At 44.9% G+C, this 12,698-nt stretch overlaps 1 protein-coding gene across 1 annotated transcript; it reads right to left on the minus strand.

The window, feature by feature from the left end:
- Positions 1–9,974: 9,974 nt before the first annotated feature.
- Positions 9,975–11,107, minus strand: LOC142634632 (disease resistance protein RPP13-like). The gene is made up of 2 exons (XM_075808924.1): positions 10,603–11,107; positions 9,975–10,438 (listed from the first exon to the last, which is right to left on the minus strand). Exons 1-2 carry the CDS (start codon positions 11,105–11,107, stop codon positions 9,975–9,977), a joined length of 969 nt encoding a protein of 322 aa, XP_075665039.1.
- Between the last annotated feature and the right edge of the window lie 1,591 nt (positions 11,108–12,698).

A 12,698-nucleotide genomic window follows, 5' to 3' on the forward strand; every position in this document is an offset into this window, starting at 1 on the left:
CAATCGGGACTGTGAGGGGGGTGAAACTTGTAAACCTCCCCGAAGGTGGTTTGGATCTCCGATCTTCTCGTCGATCTCTGGTTCTTGCCGTTTTTCGTCCATTATCTGGTTTCGTATCTTCCTATCTTTCCCTTTTCCTTGGTTTATAGTCGTCCCTGGCCAGCAAGGCATCCTCTGCGTTCATATACTTTGTCGCCCTGTAGTATACATCGGACATAGTCTTTGGGTCATTTTTACATAGAGAGAACAAGAACTTACCTTCTTGTAACCCGTTCGTGAACGCCGCCACCAATATCTTGTCATCTGCTTCGTCTATCAAGAGGGACTCCTTATTGAAGCGGGCTATATAGGACCTTAGTGTCTCGTCCTCTCGTTGATTAATACCCAGTATACAGGCAATAGACTTCTTGTGACGATGGCTTCCAATAAAGTGTGACACGAACTGTGCGCCTAGCTCCTTAAAAGTGCCGATGGAATTTGGCGTCAGCCTTCTGTACCAATCCCTTGCAGGTCCTTTCAAAGTGGTGAGAAAAGCCCTGCACATTATCTCATCTGGTACACCCTGAAGATGCATTAGGGTCCGGAAGGACTCCAAGTGATCCACCGGGTCTTTAGATCCGTCGTAGTTTTCCACATGGGGCATACGAAATTTCGGAGGAACGGGGCACGAGTTCACCAAAGCCGTGAAGGGCGAATCCGTTCTGTGGACTAGGTCGTCCAGGTTGCTGGATACCCGTCCTTTAAGGGCGTTCATCATCGCATCCATGCGTTCCCTCATCTCCTGCATCTCAGCAGTGATATGAGGTGGCATGGAGTCCAAGGCAGATGGCGGGTTTGTCTCCTGCCGCTCCGGTCTTGTCGGTGTGGTGCTACCTTCAGGCCTGACGGCATCCCTCCCCTCCGGGCTCGCGACTTCCTGGTCCTCCTGTGGTGCACTTTGGCGCGCAGTCATCTGCCGTAGTTGCTCTTCCAAGTCGTTATTCTGCTTAGTGAGGCGCTCGACAGCAGCAGCAAGCGTCTGAACTTGTCTTTCTAGCGCTGTAGCATGCGGTTCTTCGCCCTGATTGTTGACTGTCGCCATTGATCTGGTGAGTACCATGCAACTTTTTGTCTTTGGAATAGAGCAAAGGCTGAATCAGTTTTCCTTTCACTCTCGATTTCCCGCAGACGGCGCCAACTGATGAGGTTGAGAATATCACCAGTAAGTTGCAAGCACCCTCCACAACTGATGAAACCTGCAAACAGAAAACAAATAGACCTCAAGGAGAGCACCGGTGTGGTGCCGGCCGAAAACCCTCCGAAGGTCAAGTTAGAATTTCTTTTCAACCCTAAAGTGATAGAGTTAAGTCAGATATGCGTACCTTTAGTCAAGGGGGTTTTGGATGTATTTATAGGGGTGTAGAGTCGGCCTTTTTTCCTTGATTACCAAGCTCTTTCCTTTCATGATCAAAACTCTTTCCATTCTCGTACCTTCAAGAATTCCTTTCCTTATAAAATTCCTTTGATTAAGGCTAATGTGTAGCGCAAGAATTCTTGGTATTTACGTTTGCGTGAATCACACTCAAGGCCATGTCAGCCCTAATCTCATAGCGTGGTTTGAGGTAGCCTGGAGAGCAATGCATAATTTCTTTCCGTCCGTCTACCACCGATCCGTCCTCTTTAAGCCATATTGCCCGTCACCTTAATTTAATCATACCAGCCAGACCGTCATGTTAGTTTTACCCTCATCAGAAACTAAAGAAAAGACTTGATATTTAGTTGAATCTCGCTTGGTATTACAGACTATAGTCAGCTTTATTATCAATTTTTTTTTTTTTTTGGAGAAATAGATTTATCTTTAACTTATTGAGATGTTCTTTGTTATAATAGTCATATTATAAGAAATTCCCAAGGGTTTGTGATATGTCTGGGACATTTCACACTTTCATTAAATTATTATTATTATTATTATTAGGAAATGGTATCCGGCCGGCTAGCCTTTGGCAAACCATTCCTCCCTATTCTCATGAGATACCAAAAAAACCCTATAGACCAATAATTTAAACCCTTTGATATATTGAACTTAAAATTTTCAAATTTACGTCATACCCTTGATAAATGAGTCCACCACTCAATACCTGTAGGGTCTCTTTCATTATTTATGAATTATGAATTCAGGTAACAGTTGTCTTGTCCCATAATATGTATTTGTATATGTAATCATACTTTAAGACTTGTGAGTCTTCCATTATCAGGAAAAAAGAAAAAAAAAGACTCATAAGTCTTCCATGGAGCACCTTTCAAATATGACTTCAAAAAGTTCTACACTATGGAAAGTATATTGCACAGGTTGATATATATATATATATATATATATATATATATATATATATATATATATAGTTATACACACACACACAAGGAGTAGAGTCGTTTTATGTGTTACAACAAAAAAAAAAAAAAAAAAAAGATGGAATAGTTAAATATATAAGGAAAAAAAAAAAAAACGCGACTTAGCACCTGCTACATATAAAAATTAACCTTGAGCAATTGGAGTCCAATCTGGCAGGCTTGAAATTAGCCCCTTCCATGTATTAAAATAAAATTTTCATATAAAGTTTCTCGGAAGATAATTCCTAATATTAGTATATTACCTTTGTCTTACCGAGTAAAGACCAATTCCTAGATTAATTTTAATCGTTCATCTGAAATCTGAACTCAAATCTTCCCAGATGAAACTGCCAATGATTCCAAAACTACTATGCTTTCAGATACGGACCCAGCTAATTAAGCAAATTAAGAATGCATGGCCCAGAGATTGCCTAATCTCTACGGTCAACCTTTCACATAAGCACGAGGTCAACTTTCAGATCTTGGACGTCATATATGTTGACCTTATACATGTCTAATAGTTATTGAGTTTTACTTATGTATGCTTTTAAAGTATATATTAATAAATATTTTAGAATGTCCATTAGCTCAGGAATTTATTTATCAAATCAAATACTTATCAAAAATAAATAAATATTTTAGAAAAAATTTTATGAGAAAATGAAAATGTGACTAAATATTTTAATAATTTTTTAAATTTTTCATAATTTCTTTTTAAAAAAAAAAAGATGATTATGTATGTCCTAAGAATATACATTAATCGAACTTGTATTTAAATTATTAATTGAAAAAAGGATTCTTAATAATTCCGAGGTAACTTCCTACTTTTGAAACGTGGTCTAGATATTAGAATTAAAAAACCTAAACCTATAACTATACCATACGAAATCTTGTCTTGCATAAAGCATAATACTCTTCCCAAGTCAACTAATCATTGGTGTACGTACATCCCATGGGTCAGTCCATAGGTTACTACCACTCATCAGCTCTCATATAAATAGACACTGGTACCTCATTTTCCAAAAACACAAATACATATCATATATATAGATCCTGATGAGGGTAAAACTAACATGACGGTCTGGCTGGTATGATTAAATTAAGGTGACGGGCAATATGGCTTAAAGAGGACGGATCGGTGGTAGACGGACGGAAAGAAATTATGCATCGCTCTCCAGGCTACCTCAAACCACGCTATGAGATTAGGGCTGACATGGCCTTGAGTGTGATTTACGCAAACGTAAATACCAAGAATTCTTGCGCTACAGATTAGCCTTAATCAAAGGAATTTTATAAGGAAAGGAATTCTTGAAGGTACGAGAATGGAAAGAGTTTTGATCATGAACGGAAAGAGCTTGGTAATCAAGGAAAAAAGGCCGACTCTACACCCCTATAAATACATCCAAAACCCCCTTGACTAAAGGTACGCATATCTGACTCAACTCTATCACTTTAGGGTTGAAAAGAAATTCTAACTTGACCTTCGGAGGGTTTTCGGCCAGCACCACACCGGTGCTCTCCTTGAGGTCTATTTGTTTTCTGTTTGCAGGTTTCATCAGTTGTGGAGGGTGCTTGCAACTTACTGGTGATATTCTCAACCTCATCAGTTGGCGCCGTCTGTGGGAATCGAGAGTGAAAGGAAAACTGATTCAGCCTTTGCTCTATTCCAAAGACAAAAAGTTGCATGGTACTCACCAGATCAATGGCGACAGTCAACAATCAGGGCGAAGAACCGCATGCTACAGCGCTAGAAAGACAAGTTCAGACGCTTGCTGCTGCTGTCGAGCGCCTCACTAAGCAGAATAACGACTTGGAAGAGCAACTACGGCAGATGACTGCGCGCCAAAGTGCACCACGGAAGGACCAAGAAGTCGCGAGCCCAGAGGGGAGGGATGCCGTCAAGCCTGAAGGTAGCACCGCACCGACAAGACCAGAGCGGCAGGAGACAAACCCGCCATCTGCCTTGGACTCCATGCCACCTCATATCACCGTTGAGATGCAGGAGATGAGGGAACGCATGGATGCGATGATGAACGCCCTTAAAGGACGGGTATCCAGCAACCTGGACGACCTAGTCCACAGAACGGATTCGCCCTTCAAGGCTTTGGTGAACTCGTGCCCCGTTCCTCCGAAATTTCGTATGCCCCATGTGGAAAACTACGACGGATCTAAAGACCCGGTGGATCACTTGGAGTCCTTCCGGACCCTAATGCATCTTCAGGGTGTACCAGATGAGATAATGTGCAGGGCTTTTCTCACCACTTTGAAAGGACCTGCAAGGGATTGGTACAGAAGGCTGACGCCAAATTCCATCGGCACTTTTAAGGAGCTAGGCGCACAGTTCGTGTCACACTTTATTGGAAGCCATCGTCACAAGAAGTCTATTACCTGTATACTGGGTATTAAGCAACGAGAGGACGAGACACTAAGGTCCTATATAGCCCGCTTCAATAAGGAGTCCCTCTTGATAGACGAAGCAGATGACAAGATATTGGTGGCGGCGTTCACGAACGGGTTACAAGAGGGTAAGTTCTTGTTCTCTCTATGTAAAAATGACCCAAAGACTATGTCCGATGTATACTACAGGGCGACAAAGTATATGAACGCAGAGGATGCCTTGCTAGCCAGGGACGACTATAAACCAAGGAAAAGGGAAAGACAGGAAGATACGAAACCAGATAATGGACGAAAAACGGCAAGAACCAGAGATCAACGAGAAGATCGGAGATCCAAACCACCTTCGGGGAGGTTTACAAGTTTCACCCCCCTCACAGCCCCGATTGACCAGGTGTTAATGCAAATCAAAGATGAAGGAACCTTGACGTTCCCGGGCAAATTGAAGGGAGATCCGAACAAAAGGCCACGAGATAGATACTGCCGCTTTCATCGTGACCATGGCCATGATATGACAGACTGTTACGACCTAAAGCAACAGATCGAAGCCCTTATCAGGCAAGGAAGGTTGCAGAGGTTCGTGAGGAAAGAGAGAACGGATCAACCCCAGGAGCAGGGTCAAAGACGGGAAAACGAACATCCCAGACCACCGGTAGCGGACATACGGATGATAATAGGGGGCAGTACTCCAACGGGGTCGTCAAAAAGGGCCAGAAAGACCTATTTACGGGCAGTGCAAAGTGTCCAGTCGACGGGCTCTTCACTTGAAAGAATACGGCGGAACGGCTCCAGTATCGAGTTTTCTGAAGAAGAGGCCCGGCGCCTTCACCACCCTTATGACGACACGCTTGTGGTTAGTATACAGGTCAGAGACTTCAACGTCCACCGAGTTCTAGTGGACAACGGGAGCTCGGCGGACATCCTTTACTACCCCGCGTTCCAACAGATGGGGATTGCAAAAGAGCGACTGGTCCCGGCATGCACACCCCTCGTCGGCTTCGGGGGAACCCGGGTCCATCCTTTAGGATCCGTCACATTGGCGGTGACGGTAGGAGACTACCCGCAGCAAATAACCAAGGATGTTTCCTTCCTAGTGGTTGATTGCTCCTCAGCGTATAATGCCATACTCGGACGACCCACTCTCAACGCATGGAAGGCCGTCACTTCTACCTACCATCTGATGATCAAGTTCCCCACCGAACATGGAGTTGGAGAACTGCGCGGAAATCAGGTGGCCGCACGGGAATGTTACGTGGCCATGATGGAGATGGATGACCATGTACAAGCAATGAACATCGAAGAACAGAGAACAGCGGCAGAACCCGTGGAGAGATTGGAAGAAGTGCAACTGGACGATTCAAGGATCGACCGGACCACCAGGATAGGAACCTCGGTCGACCAAACGGTTCGACATGCGCTTCTGCTGTTCCTCAAAGAGAACCAAGACGTATTCGCATGGAGCCATGATGACATGCCAGGAATAGATCCGGCAGTCATTGTCCACAAATTGAACGTGTCGCCTTCGTTCTCTCCAGTTCGACAAAAGAAGCGCGCATTTGCCCCCGAACGGGATCGTGCCGCAGCAGAGGAAGTGCAGAAGCTACGGGAAGCAAACTTCATACGGGAAATATACTACCCAGACTGGCTGGCAAACGTGGTGATGGTCAAAAAGTCAAATGGGAAGTGGAGAATGTGCGTCGACTTCACGGATCTGAATAGAGCGTGCCCTAAAGACAGTTACCCGCTCCCACGCATTGACGCCTTAGTGGACTCCACCGCTAGACATGAGTTGTTGAGCTTCATGGACGCCTTCTCAGGATACAATCAGATCAAGTTGGAGGAAACAGATCAAGAGAAAACATCGTTTGTGACAAGCCAAGGGCTTTTCTGCTACAAAGTGATGCCGTTCGGACTGAAAAATGCAGGAGCCACGTACCAGCGATTGATGAACAAAATGTTCACGCACCAGATTGGCCGGAACGTCCAGGTCTACGTGGATGACATGCTGGTGAAGAGCGTAAAGGTGTCGGATCATCTGAGGGACCTACAGGAGACTTTCAACACTCTTCGAACGTATAAAATGAAACTGAACCCAAGCAAATGCACATTCGGAGTGACCGCTGGAAAGTTCCTAGGATTCATGGTGTCCCAGCGGGGCATTGAGGTCAACCCCGAGAAAGTGAAAGCAATTATGGGGCTATCTCCTCCAAGGACGGTGAAGGAAGTGCAAAGTTTGACAGGGAAGATAGCAGCTCTAAACAGGTTTGTATCAAGAGCAACGGACAAATGTCTGCCTTTCTTCAAAACACTAAGAAGATCTTTCGAATGGACGGACGAATGCCAAAAGGCATTTAAAGAGTTAAAAGCATATCTCTCCGCCCCGCCGCTGCTTAGTCCGTCCACACCAGGGGAGGAATTGTTCCTATACCTTGCCGTCTCGTCAGCAGCCGTAAGTGCAGCTCTCATCAGGGAGGAAGGGAAGATGCAGAAGCCCGTGTACTTTGTAAGCCGAGCGCTAAGGGGTGCAGAGGAGAGATATCCATGGATGGAGAAACTTGCCTTCGCTCTTATAACCGCGGCATGAAAACTGAAGCCCTATTTTCAAGCACATCCCATAATAGTCCTAACGGACCAGCCCCTGCGAAGGGCAATGAATAATCCAGAAACTTCCGGACGGATGGCTTTATGGGCGATTGAGTTGAGTGAGTACGATATCCGATACCAGCCACGAACAGCAATGAAAGGGCAAATATTGGCAGACTTCATCGCAGAATTCACTACAACTGAGGAGCGGGGGGCAGAAGAGACGCCCACATGGAGAATTCACATAGACGGGTCCTCCAATAAGCATGCGGGAGGAGTCGGAGTCGTACTCCACACCCCGGAAGGAGATAAGATTGAATGCATGATCCGTCTAGAGCTCCCCACTACGAACAACGAAGCAGAGTATGAGGCCCTAGTGGCAGGATTGGAACTTGCGATAGCAGCTGGGGCAAGGAAGGCAGTAGTCTACTCCGACTCTCAAGTCGTAGCCAGCCAAGTTAATGGGAGCTATGATTGCAGGAATGAACGAATGAGAAGGTACCTCGGAGAAGTGAACGAACTAGCGAGTAACCTCCAATTCACGATAGCTCAGGTCCCAAGAGAAGAGAATCAAGAGGCGGACCGACTCGCCAAGGCTGCTTCGGCCGAACCCATGATCGCTCCAGAACAGGTATTGTCCTTCGTCCAACATTCATCGTTACTAGATAACGTTCGGATACAGGAATTAAGCACTAAGGACGATTGGACGGCTCCGATCGTGGCGTATCTCAAGGACGGGAAGCTGCCAGACAGTAGGGAAGACGCAAGAAAATTGAAGGTTAAGGCTGCCCGATTCGTACTGATTAAAGGCATCCTCTACAAAAGAGGATTCTCCCGACCGTATCTAAGGTGCCTCGGCCATGATGAAGCCGACTACGTGATGAGGGAAGTTCACGAAGGAATTTGTGGAAACCACTCGGGATCAAGGTCTCTGGTGCACAAGCTACTCCGAGCAAAGTACTACTGGCCAACAATGCAAAAGGATGCCCATACGTACGTCAGAGCCTGCGACAAGTGTCAACGGTTTGGCAATCTCATTAGACAGCCAACGGAGGAACTCACACCCATGACGGCTCCATGGCCGTTCGCACAATGGGGGTTAGACATCATGGGTCCGTTTCCAATGGCGGCAAGGCAACTGAAGTTCTTGGTGGTTGGTATCGACTACTTCACCAAGTGGGTGGAAGCAGAAGCTCTCGCTACTATTACGGAGAAAAACATTCGCAACTTTGTGTGGAGAAGTATTATTTGCCGATATGGGATCCCGAGAGTACTCGTCTCAGACAATGGAAAGCAATTCGACAACGAAGCATTCCGAGATTTTTGTTCTCAGCTGGGAATCAAGAATCACTACTCGTCACCCGCCCACCCACAGGCTAACGGACAAGTTGAAGTCACGAACCGGTCCTTGTTAAAGATTATCAAGACCCGGCTCGAGGGGGCAAAGGGCATATGGCCGGACGAACTACCAAGTGTCCTATGGGCGTACAGAACGACGGCAAGAACACCGACGGGAGAGACACCGTTTCGATTGGCATTTGGTGCTGAGGCCCTCATACCGGCAGAAGTGGGATTGACGAGCTACCGCGTGGAAAGCTATGACGAGAGCAAGAATATTGAAGCATTACGTCGAGAGCTTGACCTTGTCGATGAAGTCAGGGCAGCAGCAGCCCAGAGACTGGCGCTGTACCAAGACATGATGGCGAAACACTACAACTCCAAGGTCCGGCACCGAGACTTCAAGGTTGGGGATCTAGTGTTACGAAAAGTGATTGGCGCTGCGAAGGATGCATCCCAAGGAAAGCTGGGTCCTAACTGGGAAGGCCCGTACAGAATCATCTCATGGCACAGGAAAGGAACGTACTACCTGGAGACATTAGACGGAAGGAAGTTGGGCCACCCCTGGAACACGGAGCACCTGAAGAAGTACTACCAGTAGTGTTGCAGTCATAAGACGATACCTACTACCTTATTTTCAGTTTAAATTTAGACAGTCATAGTTTTTACTTTTTAACTCATGTTTTCCTTTTCCATTGACAATTTGGTTTGCTGAATTTATGAGAGGAATTTTTATTTAAAAAATATGAAATACTTGCTGTTGGAAATTCTACAAGTCCACAAAATGGACGGATCATCCAAAGGATGAGAAACCTACAAGTCCACAAAGTGGACGGATCATCCAAAGGATGAGAAACCTACGAGTCCACAAAGTGGACGGACCATCCAAAGGATGAGAAACCTACAAGTCCACAAAGTGGACGGATCATCCTAAGGATGAGATATCTAAAAGTCCACAAAGTTGACGGATCATCCAAAGGATGAAAAACCTATAAGTCCACAAAGTGGACGGACCATCCAAAGGATAAGAAACCTACGAGTCCACAAAGTGGACGGATCATCCTAAGGATAAGAAACCTAAAAGTCCACAAAGTGGACGGATAATTGAAAGGTTAAAAACCACGAAGTCCACAAAATGGACGGTTCATCCCAAAGGATGGAATTTCGCAATCCACAGAGCAAACGGACCCTTTGCCCATAAGGTGGACGGGTCGTTCAAAAACCTTCTATCCATACGGTAAACGGATCCACTGAGGCACTAAATAAATAAGCAAAGTAAAAACTAAAATTCAATCAAAGTGAACGGATAGTCCATGACTAAGAGTAGAACTGGCATCATGTTCATCAGCATTATAAGCAAGCCGCTGATCAAAGCTTGCATCTGATCGCAACCATAAATCTCGCAGAGCACTAGGGAAACTACATGTCTTTTCCTTCCCGTTAGGCCTTCTTTCCACCACTTGTACCAAGTTGAGGCTCATCAACTCTTTCAAAATCTTCCTTGCAACTAATTCGGGAGGCTCTTGCTCAATGCCACTTGGTTTTACCAACCCTTCTGCAACCCACAAAGCGACTAATCTCCTTGCTGAAGTTTCAGAGTCCTTGGGGAAGAGTCCAAAATAAGAAAGGCATTGCCTTAGATGTAGTGGTAAGTCTTTTACATCAAAATCCATAATTTCCGTCCATGGTGTTTGGTTATGGTCAATATGGTTAAGCACCTTCAACAACTCCTCATAAGTCACATTCTTCTTCCCTGAAAAAATAGATACCCAAGACGTAAGATGGAAAGTGGCAAGCCCCCACACCTGCCTACTACTTTACGTGCGAGTGGATTCATTTTTTGTACTTCTGCTTCTGGAGAAAGTTCGGGCTAGTCAGAAGTTTCAGACGGAAGGTGGACCATCTGTCGAAACAAACTCCAGCTTTCATCTTTGGTTCGTAATCGAAGTTGGTGGGAGCTCTCAGCATTTGAAGCTACACTTTTGTATCGTGTGGTGATCAAAATTCTGCTCCCATTTGTGCTATCCCGGAATGCTGCTTTTAAACTCTCCCAGGCTTCTGCTGATGATAAGTTGTCCAGAACTATAAGGTACTTCTTACCCTTCAAGAACTCATTCAGCTCCTTGATCGAGTACTCTTTTTCCTTCCTATCCGAATTAGTCCCTTCCTCTTTATTCGTCGCCGGTGAAGGCAAGACCTTTTGTCCTAATCTTTTCAGGAGTACATTCTTTTCCTCGTCCGCTCTATCAGTTAGAGGCACCCAGTATTTGGATTCAAAATGGTTCTGAATAGCTCTATGATTGAAAACCATCTGTGCCAGTGTTGACTTTCCGATGCCCTTCATCCCTACAATAAAATGCGTGGAGCAATTCTCACTATTGGTGATCAGTCGTGAGACTACTTCATGTACATCTTCATCCATGCCGACTACCAAGTTCCTCTCTCTCCTCTGTTCAATGCGAAATATTGTTATACAAATCTAGAGAATTCTGAGTGCTGTTTTAAATCGCCCAATTTCTTTGAACTTTGACCGAGACTCTGTCTTGTTTTGATTTTCACTCCATTCCGAGCGTGAACTTTCTCCATGGGATTTCAGTGATTTTCCTGCATCTTTAATAATTTCCTTCAGTTGATCCGTACAAGCCATTCTTGAATGCTTTATGCCTTCAATTGCTTTTGCACTCATGAGAAGTTTGTGTACATCCTTTAAACGACTTTGTGGTTGTGTGAACTCATCCATGGCTTGCCCCTGACTGAGCTGATTGTGAAAGTTGTTCAGAAGAGAAAAATACCATTGTCATTGGTTGTTGTGGCCTGAGATGAAAGCATTTGCTTTTCCTGGGACCGATGGACAGATTTCAATGGATCTCTTCTAATAAATTTGAAGTCACATATGTTCTTGATGGGACTGACGAGGTGAAACATAGACGAGGTGGCCTCAAGGACGAACCTAACCCGTTATCGTCATCATCAGAGGAAGAGTTAAGGCCATTGAATGCTGCCAATAAAGCCTCAACCGTTACAAGACCAGCTGGACGAACTAACGGGAAGGCATTAACTCCCATTACTCCCCTGAAGACGTTATCAGAAGAGGCATTAATGCCCCAACGGATACAATCCCCAAGGGTATATAAAACCCTTTCCACACCAAAACAAGGTACATACAAAAAAAAGAACTACATCACAATTTTAGCTATTTTTATTCCTGATATCTCAACAACTGTCTTTTTTCCGTACTGACTTTATCATCAGAGGTGTTGTGGCAGGCACCACACCGGTGACCATTTGATTAAATCCCTGCTCCCACAGGTTCGTCAGAGTGCCTCCAGGAGCCATCTGGACGAATCCTAGCAAATCAACGAGATACAACTTCATCAGTTCTTATGTCGAATAGGGAGCCATAACATTATGTCATAGTACTCATAGCTCTTTTTGAGCTTACGCCTTGCTATCCAATTACCAATATAGAAAATCCAGCTCATTCGATTTGCTATTTTAATTATGCCATCCATGTCTTGTAGTAGTTCAAGTATGGTCTCCTCCACAAGCTTCACCCAGGCCTTCTCTGTTTTAGTGTCCATTCTAAGCCCATCTAATTCTTCCAGGCAAGCAAGCAGTAGCTTCAGCGGAAATTCTATGTTGTACCGTATGTCATCTTTCTTGTCACGTACTAAATCCGGCTTTCCATGGATTAGGTCCTTCAATTTCTCTTCAATAGAACGAGTTGGTGGCAGTAGCACAGCTCGATTATAAGTATAAGATCTGTCCAGCAGGCTTCTAACATTAGATCTTGACCCCTCAAGCGATCGATAGATCTCGTAACATTTCCTGAAAAGATGATCATACATCTCATCGTTCACAGCATCTATTTCAGTGCGTAGGCCACGGATTTTTCTGAAACCCATAAAAACGGAATAAACCCACCTCGGAAATTGTCTTCTTCGACTTAGTCTCTGGTAGTTTTGACGGCAAGACTTTGCCTTACGAATCACTGCTTCGATTGCACTTACCCA

This window comes from Castanea sativa, chromosome 5, assembly GCF_040712315.1.
Source record: "Castanea sativa cultivar Marrone di Chiusa Pesio chromosome 5, ASM4071231v1".
In the NCBI taxonomy this organism is placed as follows: Eukaryota; Viridiplantae; Streptophyta; class Magnoliopsida; order Fagales; family Fagaceae; genus Castanea; species Castanea sativa.